The 14,320-nt window shown below is 44.7% G+C and overlaps 1 protein-coding gene across 2 annotated transcripts in view; it reads right to left on the bottom strand.

Moving 5' to 3' along the window:
• The window catches only part of GALNT10 (polypeptide N-acetylgalactosaminyltransferase 10), a 256,674-nt gene that overhangs the window by 128,483 nt on the left and 113,871 nt on the right, over positions 1-14,320 (bottom strand). For both annotated transcript variants that reach the window (XM_002710328.5, XM_008255295.4), the window contains exon 3: positions 10,822-10,960. In XM_002710328.5, the coding sequence (XP_002710374.2) occupies positions 10,822-10,960 (139 nt within the window). The remainder of the gene's footprint in view (positions 1-10,821; positions 10,961-14,320) is intronic.

The raw sequence follows: 14,320 nt of genomic DNA, 5'->3' as shown, positions 1-14,320 counted from the left end.
ACAGTTAAGGGCTGGTCTTGGCTAATCTTTATTTTATTAAAAATTTATTTATATTTATTTATTCATCTATTTAAGAGAGAGCGAGACAGTGAGCACTTCCATATGCTGGCTCACTCCCTAAACACAACTGCTGGGATAGGACTAGTCTGAGGCCAGAAGCTGGGAACTCAGTCCATGTGTCCCATGTGGGTGGCAGGTACCCAATTAATTGAGCCATCACCACTGCCCCCAAGGGTACACATTAGCTGGAAGCTGGATTCAGGAACCACAGCAGGGAGTTGAACCTAGGCACTTGGATATGTATTCTCAATTGGCATTTTAACTGCCAAACTAGAAGCCTGCTCCTCTCCTCATTCTCTCATACCCACGCTGCTTGCTGTTGTCTGCCCCTCAAAGATCTAGAATTCGGTCTTGGCTACTCTGCTGCTCCCACCATGGTCTGAGTCACTATCACTCCTCTGCCTCGCTGTAAGATGTTCTCAACAAGTATCCCTGCTTCACCCTGGGCCACCCACAGTCTATTCCTAAAACAGCAATCAAAGTGATCCTTTCAAAATGAAAATCAGATCATGTGGCTCTCTGCTCAAACACTTTAGTGGCTTCCTGTCACTCACTGGTAAAAGTCCCAGTCCCAGTCTGACTGCTTAACCTCATCCAGATACCTCTCCAGTCCTGCTTCTCTCATCACTCCCATCACTGGGCTCCAGCCACACCGGCCTCCACAAGCCAAACATGGCAGCCTCAGGGCCTTTGCATTTGCTGTTTTCTCTGCCTGTCAGGCAGTTAACTGCCCTTCGAGGCCCCTCAGTCCTTTGCAGCTCTGTCCTCAGAGAGGGCTTCTCTGACTAATGAAATAAAATCCACTCCACTCTTACCACTTTCTCTGTGCCTTTACCATTCTGTTTCTCTTTTCTCCTACATCACTTACCACTATCTGAAAAATTCATATATTTATTGGTTTGCTGAGACTATGAATCCTCCCATGCATAATGGAATATATGTTCCAGGAGGAAGGAAATTTTGTCTATTTGTTCACTGCTGTTTTCCCAGGGTCTAGATCACACAGAGGAACTCAATAAATATTTGCAGAATGAATGAATGAATGATAAGAGGAGAGTGAAAGAGGACCCACAGGCTGAAAATCTTTACAAGGCAGGAATTCTCCATGGATCACCACAGTGTGCCTAAGTAGGGCCTGCAGACTGGAGGTAGAAAGGTGGCAAGGGAGCTCCCAGCGAAGTTACCTTAGATTAAGTTCCTGATTTAACTTGCTCAGTCAGGTAGCCATGTAGGGCAGGGGCCCAAGAAAGTAGGCAGCAGCTTCCGTTGGCCCCCAGGGTCCCCACCAAGGACACACAGTTTGCTGGTGATACTTTCTGGGTCAGGAAAGCTCAGTTCTTGTTGTATCCCTGCCCTTTCTTGCTCAGGCTTATGTAACCACTCGAGAAATTTCTCCCTCTGCTTATGGGAATACTTATAAACACAAGGCTTCCCTGGTTTGCAAGCCAAACTCAGCACGACCATAGCCACATTATCACAGGCAGAAGGTGGTGTCCTTGAATAGGACTTCAGCCAGCTCCTCTGGGACCCCAGTCCCCTCCCTCTTCCTGGTCCCTCTGGTCCCATCCTTAATAGGATGTTTTGGAAGCTGCAGTGGTTGGCAAATGTTGATAGCAAACCCCTCTTCAACTGAACTCTGGGTACAACTAACTCTGCTCAGGGTATATCTGTGTGATTCTGGCATACCTCTTAAGTGAATAATGATGTATGAAAATTACACATGCCCAGGTTGTTCGTGAAGGATATCGGTCTGTACGGAATATGCTTTTCTTGTAATATCTTTGATTTTGGTATCGCGTAATGCTGGCTTCACCATGATTTGGAAATACTACATCCTCTTTGATTTTTCTTAAGAGTATGTTATAGAATTAGTATTAATTCTTCAGTTGTTGTTAGACTTCTTCAGTGAACTCACCTGTGAACTAGTGTCCGCTTCTTCAACAGATACAGGGTTATCAGATACCCATTTCCACTTGAATGAGCTTTAGTTGACAGCTTTAGAGGAATGTGTTGTTTCATCTAAATGGCTAAGTTACAGATGCAACGTTGTTTTTTTTTTATTTTCTCTTAAGAGTTATAGAATCTGTGGTTACGTTGCCTTTCCCAGTTCTGATTTTAGTAAATTGTGGGGTTTTTTTTGGCAGTTTTACTTTTAAAAACAATTTATTTACTTATTTGAGAGGCAGAGTTATAGATAGAGACGGAGATAAGGAGAGAGCGAGAAGGAAAGAGACTGTCCATCTGCTGGTTTACTCCCCCAAGTGGCCACAACGGCCAGAGGTGGGCCAATCTGAAGCCAGGAGCCAGGAGCTTCTTCGGGTCTCCCAAGCACTTGAGCCATCTTCCACTGGTTTCCCTGCATTAGCAGGGAGCTGGATCAGAAAGTAATTTGTGTTTTCTTTTTATCAGTCTGGTTAGAAGTTAATCAAATTTGTTATAGCATTAAGTCTCAATGTACACCACGCTAAGGACAGAGATCCTACATGAGGAGTAAGTGCACAGTGACTCCTGTTGTTGACTTTACAAATTGACACTCTTGTTTATGGCATCAGTAATCTCCCTATGCACCAGTTATGAGTTTCCAAGGCTATGGAAGCCCTCTGAGTTCTCCGACTCTTATCTTGTTTAGACAAGGTCATAGTCAAAGTGGAGGTTCTCTCCTCCCTTCAGAGAAAGGTACCTCCTTCTTTGAAGACCTGTTCTTTCCACTGGGATCTCACTCACAGAGATCTTTCATTTAGGTTTTTTTTTTTTTTTTTTTTTTTTTTTTTTTTTTTTTTGCCAGAGTGTCTTGGCTTTCCATGCCTGAAATACTCTCATGGGCTTTTCAGCCAGATCTGAACAGTATATTTCACTTTGTGTTTCTATGGGGGTGCAAACTGTTGAAAGCTTTACTTAATGTATACTAAACTGATCTTCTGTTAAAAAAAAAAAAAAAGAAGAAGAAATTATCAATTCCCAACTTGACTCTCACTGGGATTAAACATGACAATAGATCTGATCTGATTTCATCATCATTTAAAAAATCATCTATTATTTTTCACTTTATGTGTCTGTGTGGGAGCAAACTGTTGAAATCTTTACTTAATGTATGCTAAACTGATCTTCTGTAGATAAAGAGAATCGAAAATGAATCTTGATGTGAATGGAAGGGGAGAGGGAGTGGGAGAGGGGAGGGTTGCGGATGGGAGGGACGTTATGGGGGGGGAAGCCATTGTAATCCATAAGCTGTACTTTGGAAATTTATTTTCATTAAATAAAAGTTAAAAAAAAAGAAATTAATCAAATTTAATGAACCATGTCAAAGACGCAGTTTTTGGATCCACTGAGTTTCTCTATTGTTTCTCTATTTCCTAGTCCATTGATCTCGGCTACTATCTTTCATTTCTTTTCATCTGCTTACTTTGGATCAATTTGATGTCACTTTCCTAGCTTCTCAAAGTTGAAACTGGCATAATCAATTTGAGACCATTCCTCTTTTTAAAAATTTAATCATTTATTTGAAAGGTAGGTTATAGAGAGGGAGAGGCAGAGGCATAGAGAGAGAAGTGCTCTTCCATTCACAGGTTTACTTCCCAAATGGCTGTACAGTTAAGGCTGGGTCAGACTGAAGCCAGGAGCCAGGAGCTCCATCCAGCTCTCCCACATGAGTATAGGGGTCCAAGTACTTGGGCCATCTTTCTCTGCTTTCCCAGGTGCATTAGCAGGGAGCTGGATTGGAAATGGAGCAGCAAGGACTCAAAATGATGCCCATAGGGGCACTGGCGCTGCAGGCAGTGGTTTAATCTGCTATGCCATGGCACTAGGTCCTTATTTTCTAATACAGGCATTTAGTGTTACAAATACTGCTTTAGTGATACCCCACAAATTCAGATGTATTGTACTTTCATTAAGTCCTAAACACTTTCTAATTTTCCTTTTGATTTCTTCTTTGACCCATTGGTTATTCACAAGTTAGTTTCTAGATTTTGAAAAATCTTAAGAAATTTTTCAATTATTGCTGTCTAGATTTAGTTCTGTTATGGTCAAAGAATGTATTTTATATCATCTGAATCCTTTCAAACTCATGGAAACTTATTTCTGGCCCAGGATATGGCCTATCTTGGTAAATTTTCCATACACCCTTGGAAAAATGTACATTCTGGTATTAAGGGGGAAGTATATTCCATACATGTCAATTTCGTCCCATTAGTTGCAAGTATTGTTAAAATCTATTGTATCCTTGCTGCTTTTTTAAAAATTGAAACAGAGGTATATGGATTTGGCTATGTCTATTTTTCCTTGCAGTTCTACCAGTATTTGTTTCCTGTATTTTGAAGCATGCTTTTAGGTACATAAACATTTAGAATTGTTAAATTTTCTTTATGAAGGACCTCTTTGTATGAAACCTTTTTTTAAAAAAATAATTATTTATTTGAAAGGCAGAGTTATGAAGAGAGAAGGAGATATTGAGAGATCTTCCATCTGCTGGTCCATTCTACAAATCACCACAACGGCCCAGGCCAGACCAGGCCAAAGCCAGCAACCTAGTGCTCCATCCTCATCTCCCACATAAATGCAGGGTCCCAAGTACCTGGGCCATCTTCCACTACATTCCCAGGCACATTAGCAGGGAGCTAGATGGGAAGTGAAGCAGCCAGGACTGGAACTGGCATTCACATAGGATGCTGGTATCACAGCCAGTGACTTAACCCACAACGCCAGACCCAACAACTTTTTTTTTTAAAGTTTGTTAATTTTTATTTCTTTGAAAGGCAGAGCAAGAGAGAGAGAGAAGGAGAGAGAGAGAAAGGAGAAAAGTGGGAGGGCTCCTATCCATTGCTTCATTCCTTAGATGCCCAAAAAGTCAGGACTGGGCTAAGTTGAAACTAGGAGCCCAAAACTTCCTCTGGATATCTCACATAGGTGGTAAAGATCCAAGTACTTTAACCATCGCCTCCCAGGATGCAGTAGCAGAGAAGTGAACTGGAAATGGACTAGCCAGGACTCAGATCAGCACTCCCATATAGGATGCAGGCCCCCAAGTGGTGGCTTCACCCACTGTGCCACAATGCCCACCCCTTCTTTATTCCTAGCACTATTTTTTGTTTTGAAATGTAATTTGACCAATATTAATACAGGCACTAAAGCTTTGTTTTGCCTAGTTTTATGGTGATATATCTTTCCTATCTTTTAACTTATCTGTATTTTTGTGTTTCAAGTTTTTTTTTTGTTTTTTTTTTTTTTTTGTTTTTTTTTCAGGTAGCAAGTAGTTGTATCTTGCCTTCTTATGTAATCCAACAATCATTATCTGAAATGCTTTTCCATCTAATGTGGTTAGTGGTATGGTTAGGTTCAAGCCCAGCATCTTTGTATTTGCTTTCTACTTCTATTTCTTTCCAGTCTTTGCTCTCCCTTCCCTATGTTTCTGCCTTCTTTTGGATTAACTGAGTTGTTTTCATGATTTCATTTTATCTCCTTTGTTGGTTTATTAGCTACAACTCTTCAGTATTTTAGTGTTTGCTTTAGGGTTTATAGTATACATTTTAAATTTGTCATAGACTACTTTTAAATATTATACCACTCACACACAGTATGAGAATCTTACAAAAGCGCATTCCTGTTTCTCCTCTCTAGCCCTTACAATGGCATACATTATGCATTTTCAAATATTTTCAACCAACAAAGCTATTATTTTTGGTTACACAACTGTCTTTGAAATGATTTAAACAAGAAGAAAAATGATGTATTTTTACCCACCTAGCTTCTGTTTCCAATGACTTTCATTCTTTGTGAATCAAGATTCCTATTTCCATCTGCTTCTGTTAAATGATATTTTCACTGAGTGTAGACTTCTAGGTTGACAAGAGTTTTTGTATCAGCACTATAAAGACGTTGCTACACAGTGTTATTGCTTGCACTGTTTCCAAGGAAAATTCCCATCTCTTAGGGATTATTGGTCTTCATTGCCTGATGTTCAATGTCTTAAAAACCACTGCTTCATCTTGTCACTCAGCCGTGGCCTCCAAACAGCATTTTATGTTTATGTATATATACATAATGGATCATTATTATTATTATCATTGCAACAATCTGGTTGACTTCCTATGCTGGCAAGTCTCCATGTATTCAGTGTACATATTTACCACATTTGTCAAAGCTATTAAGCTATACTTTCCTTCCTTGTTGCTTCTACTTTGTAACTTGTTGGATGTGTAAAGGTGCTCAGTAGATACTGAGCTTATGAATTTTTTCGAGGAATTCAGCACATACCATAAACCAATCATGTTATTTTAACAAAAAGGAGCAAGGAAACAGGCATGGGCATCTGGTACACAAAGAATCCACTCAGGTTTTTCACTACTGAAGTCAGATCCCAATGCCTGGAGAAAGCAGGTCAGGGTTACAGGCTGCTTTCATGTCCTCTAGGGAAGATCTGGCCACCCAGAGTGGGGTAGGCACAGGGACAGGCAGACCCAGCCACTTCAACAGCTGGGTCTCCCTGTGCCATCAGCCCTGTGCCCTGGAGGGTCTTCCCTGTTTGGTTGCCAAGGAGCCTGGCAGGGCTCCCCAGGGAGCATGGAAAGTGGGCCAGCCCACCAGTCAGCCTCTGTTCACACTACGTGACGGGGGGTGCAGCGCAGAGGCCTGCTCCAAGCCAGCTGGCCGCCTCCCACACGCAGGCCTGGCTAGTTGGGGCCAAACTGTCTCCTTTCCGTTCCCCCCGGCTGTGCGTTCCTCAGCGTAGCTCCTGATGGAAGCAGAGGCAGCTGGCAAAAACAGTCCCTCTATCCTGTTCCTGACATGCTGTTGCCAAAATTCAGTTTGAAGGAATAAAAGGCAAACATAAACCTCAGCTCCTGCTGGAGAAGTTGTTTAAGCTAAAAGAAACCAATGGGAGCGAGTGGCCCAACTGCTCTAATTTATGGACCCATTTCTGCTGTCAAACCCCAGGAAAGAATCCCTCCTGGAAAAAAAGCCAGGCTCTTCAAACCGTCTGTCAACTTGTTTCTGAAGAGTCGGCTCTCACAGCCAGCGATTATGAAAAATGGGGGTGTCAGGACCACTGGCTTTGGTAATGTGTTCTTCAATTAGTAATCTGGATGCTGGCTGGCTGAGCGGGCTGGTAATAGAGGTGCCCGAAGCCTCCTTGGCTCAATTCCCATCCACCTGAAATGGGTCCTTTCCCACGTCAGTACCAAAGACCCCTCTGCCCAGTCGGTGGGGCTGAAGTTGCTTCTCCGAGCAGTGCCCATGATGCACAATATGACACGCAACACTATAAGGGAAATCACTAGACTTCAATCCAGTCATCGACATTTATCCCCCACTGAAATACAGGAGTCCATGTGCTACATACAGGGAGTAACAAGATCTAGTGGTGGTTCTCACACGACCTTCATTTTACCACAGTGGTGAGTGTGCATGCCACTCTGAGAGGTCTTAACATACTGTGGAATGATGTCTTTGGGTGACAGTGCTGCTGGTGCTCTGCTGCCTGCCTATCCTCATAATGGAAGGGAACCCCAGACTCCAGTTAGAGGCTAACTAAAAAAAATGCATTGTTTTTCTCATCCTCATGTGCAGACTCCCATGAAATAGATCCATCGACACTTCTGCGAATCTCAAGACTCCTAGATAAAGAAGACTTTTTTTTTTTTTGCTGGGACTTTGGTTAACAGCACTTCTCAGGGAGACAAGAGGCATAGGTCCCCTATTCTAGCCAACTGAGGGGCTCATCTTCTCAAGTCCTGTGCAGAGGACTTAAGGTGCCTCTGCCCAGCCTGCTGTCTGTACCTGCAATGTCTTTTTCAACTCTCCATTATCTGGTTGGCCCTAGCGGGTCTTTCAGGATTCAGCAGAGGGCACCCCTTGGGAAAGCCTTCTGAACTCTTCTAAGGGTAGCAAAGGCTCAAGTGCATTCCCTGTGGTCTCAGAGCACACCATGTCTATCCTGTTATTGATCTCAATTGGGCTATAATGAGCAGCTTATGCCATTCAGCTCAATCCCCCCACCCACCCCCACACACCTGCACAAGAGTGTGAGTTCCTCTGAAGCAGCAACAATGGCTCATTTATTGCTGAGTTCCTGGTATTCAGCACAGGGCTGGATACACAGAAGACCATTAATATTCATATACATTGACTAAATTAATAGACAGATGGATGGACCAAAGCTGTGACCACAGCCAGTCTTTTTCCTTTCAAAAATATTCCTTTTTTCATACCAGTGATTCTCAACTCAGTTACACGTGACAATTCATTGGGAGAAAACAGTGAGCCCCAGGCCACACCCTCAGAATTCGGATTCCAGTGGTCAAGGCTAAGTCCCTAAGCTTTTTTTTTTTTTTTAACCATCCAGGTGCAGCCAAAGCTGAGAATTTACAGTACTACAAGAACAGCAGCTGAGGTTAGAGTACAATGCTTCTCAAGTAAACTTCTTTCCCAGACCCAGAAAGATGAAATTAGTGAGAATTTTGAACTCCGTTAGTGGCTAAACATATAAACTGAGGTTCTGTCTCTCACAGTCAGCTTGCAGTTCCGAATCCCGAGTCAGATGTGACAGCTGAACTACCCTCTCAGACTCAGAGGAATAAAATCTAGGGCTTGGCAGTGAAGACCATGAAACAAATGCAAACCCCTGAGGCATGCATACTGAAGCCCCTGCTCCACCCATACACCAAGGGAATAATGGTTGAGCAAGGGCCCTATCCTGGATGATAGCACATCTTTTAGGTGAGCCTTCCCAGCTTAGTTTTGTCACCTACAAAGTAGAGATGATAATAACAATGCTGGCCTCAAAGCAGTATTGCAGGGAAGAAAGGAGGTAATGGGAACGAAAGCATTTTGTAGGTCACCAAGCCTGCTACCAGGATTCTTTATTACTGTTTTCCACCAACTTACATTTTTTTTTTTAATTTTATTTATTTGAAAAGCAGAGAGACAAAGAGATCTTCCATTCACTGGTTCACTCCCCAAATGCCAAAAGCCAGTAGCCTGGAACTTAACCCAGGTCTCCCATGTGGGTGGCAGGGACCTGCTGTTTCTCAGGATGTGCACTAGTGGCAAGCTGGAATCAGAAGTGGATCTGTGACTTGAACCCAGGCACTCTGATATGGGCTGCAGACACCCCAAGCTGAGTCTTAACCACAGTAATAAATGTCTGCTCCCTCATCCTGAGTTTTTAGCAGCGGAAAGAACCTCATGGATCAGTGATTAAGAAAATGGATTCTACAGCCACAGTCCTTGGGTTCAAATTCTGGCTCACATCTTACCATCTTATGCAAACCATCTAACCTTTTCGGGCTTCAATTTCTCATCTGTGGAATGGGATGATCAATGGCCACCCTGGCTGAGCTAATGCACTTCAAATGCCTGCAATAGCAGTTTTCATGCTTGAAAGTATATCTGAATCACCTAGAGGGGGTGTTAAAATGCTGACTACTGGGCCCCTCCCTGAGCTTTTGGCTGGGGTCCAAGACTCTACATGTCTAACAAGTTCCCAGGTGACACTACTGTTGTTGTTCTGAAACCTGCACACTGAGAACCATGCCTGATGCAGTAAGTGCCTACCTAGCAAAGTTTCAGTTGTGATTATCTTTTCCTGGGCTCTATTTTCTTAGTCCTTGAACAAAGCTCTGTATGCCAGCGGCTACATGGTACCACCTTTGTGTAGAAGCAGTTCTGAAATCCACCAGCAGAAAGTGTGGTCTCCAGGAATCTGATCCAACTCCCTGCTAATGCACCTGGGAAGGCAGCAGATGATGGCCCAAGTGCCTGGGTCCCTGCCACCCATGTGGGAGACCCAAGAGAGAGTTCCTGGCTTTGGCTTGGCTCATCACTTTTGTTGTGGGCATCGGGGGGCGTGAACCAGCACATGAAAGATCTCTCCCTGTTTCAGTCACTCTTTCAAACAAATAAATAAATCTTAAAAAAAAAAAAAATGTGGCACCCAAGGCAAGCAGCACCAGTTCTTGGGTTCCAACCCAGACCTCACCCTTGGGAGTGAAGCTCAAGATCTGGTGTTTTAACAGCTGTCTAGGTAGTTCCAATTCATATCAAGTTTAAAAACTGCTCTATTAGAATGTCCCCATCATCACCACAATAAACCTGACTGAAATGTACAGGAGGAAGGGGATCTTAGAATCCAGAATATAGTTTTTGTTTGAACTGGAGTCTAAGACTTGCTCAGCTTCCTATTTACCTTACTGCCTTAACTGATTCATGACACTCCATTAAGCCTCACTGTTCTCATCTATAAAATGGGCATCACTCCAGGAACCTGAGGCGATACAAATGAAGGATCTAGTATATACTATGCATGGATTCTGGAATGCTTTTGCACCAAAATAAGCTTCTTTGTGAATTACAATTTCCATGAACGTTTTGGAGCACCCTTGTATACAGGTACGTAAGATAGCTAAAGATTTTTTGGAATGGAGTGAGGGATGTGCGTGCCTCTGCAGCCGTGCTCCACGTGGAGGCATGAGCTTCCCTGGGGCTCCAGCACAGGCGAAAGGCAGCGGTTCCAGGGCTCCCACTCCCAGGACTGAGGAGGGAGGCTGACTCTCCTGGGGAGACAGCCGCTTCCCCCCACCTAGCCCCGTGATGCCAGCTCTGAATTCAGCAGAATCTCATCGCGGGGCCTTTGCACAAAGGCTCTGGGTAACAGGAAGAGATCTCTACCAGTAGCACCTTGTGTATCTGCTGCTTTAAGTAATTCTCAACAAGAGCCAGGGGTGAAGTCCTTAGATCCCAGAAGATAAGAGGTGTTACACTCACTTGGGGTGCCGGATATCAGGCAGAGAGCGATTCAGGGAGATTTTATCACTGACGTAGATGTTAAATCCATTTTCTCGGTATGCCTGGTCCACTCTCTCGGCGTCGGTCATGGGGTAAGGTCTCCCTTGTTCTCCATTTCCTAGCAACAAAGAGCAAGTTCAGTGTTGCTCATCACCTAGCAGATACGGGGTCACTGTGGAAGGTAAGGGGAAGAAGGAGGAAAAACAGTGCAAGCACCTGCATACCAAGCGGTGCCTCTGGATCCTGCGGGGACAAGTGCAAAGAGAGGGAAGGGAGCCACAGTCCTGTCAGTCAGCTTACAGGTCTGGTTCTCATGGAATCTTCACAGCACCCATGGAGGGTACACTGAGAGCTCACGTTCTACAGATGGATAAACTGAGACTTGGGGCCGGCGCCACGGCTCACTAGGCTAATCCTCCGCCTGCGGCGCCGGCACCTTGGGTTCTAATCCCAGTTGGGGCGCTGGATTCTGTCCCAGTTGCTCCTCTTCTAGTCCAGCTCTCTGTTGTGGCCCGGGAAGGCAGTGGAGGATGGCCCAAGTGCTTGGGCCCTGCGGCTGCCTAGGAGACCAGGAGGAAGCACCTGGCTCCTGGCTTCAGATTGGCACAGCGCGCCGGCCGTAGCAGCCATTTGTGGGGTGAACCAACGGAAGGAAGACCTTTCTCTCTGTCTCTCTGTCTAACTCTGCCTGTCAAAAACAAACAAGCAAACAACAACAACAACAAAAAAACAAAATCAAAAACCAAACCAAAACAAAACAAAAACCTGAGACTTGGGAATGTTCTAAAACTGGGCATGTGGGTTCCAATGCTTGTGCGTCCTCCACTCTATTAGCAGTCCCAAACCCCACTGCCCAAGGAGTGCAGCCCCACTGACTATGAGTGGATTAACCTGGAGCACAGCACGCCAGCTCTCTGAGCTGCCCTTCCTCCCCTGGCACCCACAGCACATCAGGGAGCCACACGAGAGGCTGTACATGTGGGAGCTGAAACACTACATGATTGTGAGGAAATGCGATTATTCTCTATGTCAGGCAAATTCGACATATAAATTAAAATTGTCATAAATGATAAAACAGGCTCTGAATTTTTTCTTTAAAACCAGAAAGCAAATTAAGATCTGCTTATTCCAAGCCAGGACTGCCTCAAAAGTACTGCCTTGAAGCACAGAATCAGGTGGATCAAGGCTAGCTTTTCCTTTCCCTGCACAATCCATCAAGGGAAAGGGTCCCTGATGCATCAGGAAGTTATTCTCTGGGTTCCCAAGAAGCATATGGCAAGTGGGAGTGTCCATATCCACCTCACGCAACAGCAGCTTAAGAACCTGTGGATGAGTGAGGGTCTTGGAGAAAAGGCAATAAAAGCAGCTGGTTAAAAATCACCCCATCTTCTGGAGCTTGCAGCCTGTTTACTTGGCCAACATCAGCTTGCCAGGAATGTGCAGGCTGAGAGTTAGAGCACAGCAGTGGATGCTGCTCCACTTCAGCCAGAAAAAGGAAACAACTCCATCATCTGGAACTTGTAATGATCAATGGGAAGACATTGCAGAAAATGTTAATTTATTTTCATCTACTTGAAAGAGACAGAAAGAGAGAGAGGATACATGAGGCAGACAAAGGGATCATCCACCTGCTACTTCACTCCCCAAATCCCTGCAACAGCCAGGGCAGGGCCAGGAGGCCAGAACCCCACCCAGGTCTCCCATGTGAGTGTCAGGGGCCCAAGCATTTGAGCCTTCGCCTGCTGCCTTGCTCAAGGTGCATTAGCAGTAAGCTGATCAGTGCCCATGAAAGATTCTGCAAGGCACACAACGTGGCAAGCAGAGAAAGGAGACAAGAGGCATTTGCTCAGGGAGAGAAGCTTCAGGAGGGCAATGCAGGGGAGTGCTCTAGAGTCTGGGTGCTGGGGCCAGGCAGGGCACACTTTGAAGGCCAGCCCTGCTAATCCTCAGCTGTGTCATCTGGGGCATGCTTTTAGCCGTTCCAAGTCTCAGTTTTTGCCTTTTGTATTAATGGAATAAGGAGGTTTAATAATATGAGGATTAACAAGGCAATGCAGAGCTGGATGCCTGACACAGGGTTAGCACTCAACAAATGCTGGCTATTACTCTTCTGTTAAAAATATTTATTTATTTATTTATTATATAGTTAGACAGAGAGAGAGAGAGAGAGAGAATATGAATGTGTACCCATCTGCTAGTTAACTTCCACAGAAGTCCACAATGGCTGAGACTGCACTGGGCCAGGCAGCAGTCAGGAGCCAGGAACTGAATCTAGGTCTTCCACATGGATGGCAGGAACCTAACTACCTGAGCTGTTACAGCTGCTTCCCAGGATCTGCACTGGCAGCAGCCCAGAGTAAGGAGCCGGAGCCAGGTACTGGACCCTGGCACTCTGATGTGGGACGTGAGAGTCTTAACCACTAGGTCAAATGCCCACCCCTGGTTGTTATTATTATTCTTAATGTCTCTACTGCTCACTCATTGCTTGCTGATCAGCCCAATGTTCTAATAATGTTGGTATAACTGGCAAATCAGCTCTTTCTAAATGCTTGCTTTCTTAATTCAAGCAGTGCGCTTCCTTCTTTTAAACCACTAGCACAGAGAAAAATGCACCTCCTGTCTTTAGATTTCCCTGACCACTGGTGAGGTTACCACACCAGTCCTATTTGGAGCCTCATGGTAAGTGGGGTTTGTCATATAATGTTAAAAAATCAGTAGTGCTGGGTGCCGTTAGCTTAGATAAAAATGGATAAAATACCAACCCCCTACAGCTCTACAGTGCTTTTCAGCATAGCAAAGCTACTTCATACTCATCGCTTTACTTGTTGCCCTCCTAACAACATCCTAAGGTTGTCTCAGTAGGAAGCACGTTGACAGGGAAGGTGAGGCTCAGGGAGTGTGCCCTTTATCTGACGGACTCATGGCTGGCAAGGCCATCAGAGCTGCTCTACCGACTCCTTAGGCCAGACTGTCTAGGGGTGATTCATCACAGAACTTCCGTATCACTTTATCCCAACCCTTCCCACCTCTCCAGTCTAACAGAGACTGTTCCCAGGAACATTCGGCCCAGGAACACTTTGGCTGAAACCCACCCAAGGAATTCAAGTTCATGGCTTTGGTGCTGGGTAGGGATGAATGCTGCACTCCAGACCTGGGTCCAAAGTCCCAAGTCTGTGTCTTTCTTTACTGTGTGACTCTAGGCAGATTGCCACTCCCCTCTGTGCTTTGGGTCTTTCGTTAAATGGACCAAAAGGATGATTCAGTTTCACAGAGAAGATGACATGCAAGTGCAGGGTAAAGACCTTGCTGGCTATGGTGTTCAATTAATGGTTGCTCTTGCTGTCATTGCTCTGTGTTTTATTGGTGAAATATCCTACACAGGGAGACACTTTCACTCACTCAGCAAAGGTGGCAGAGCAAATTCTTGTTGGCAATGTGAGTGGAGAAAGGAGTCAGAGCAGGTGAAGGATGGGAGGCT

This window comes from Oryctolagus cuniculus, chromosome 6, assembly GCF_964237555.1.
Source record: "Oryctolagus cuniculus chromosome 6, mOryCun1.1, whole genome shotgun sequence".
NCBI lineage: Eukaryota > Metazoa > Chordata > Mammalia > Lagomorpha > Leporidae > Oryctolagus > Oryctolagus cuniculus.
Note: the sequence above shows the minus strand (reverse complement) of the source record. Positions and strands in the feature narration are given on the sequence as shown.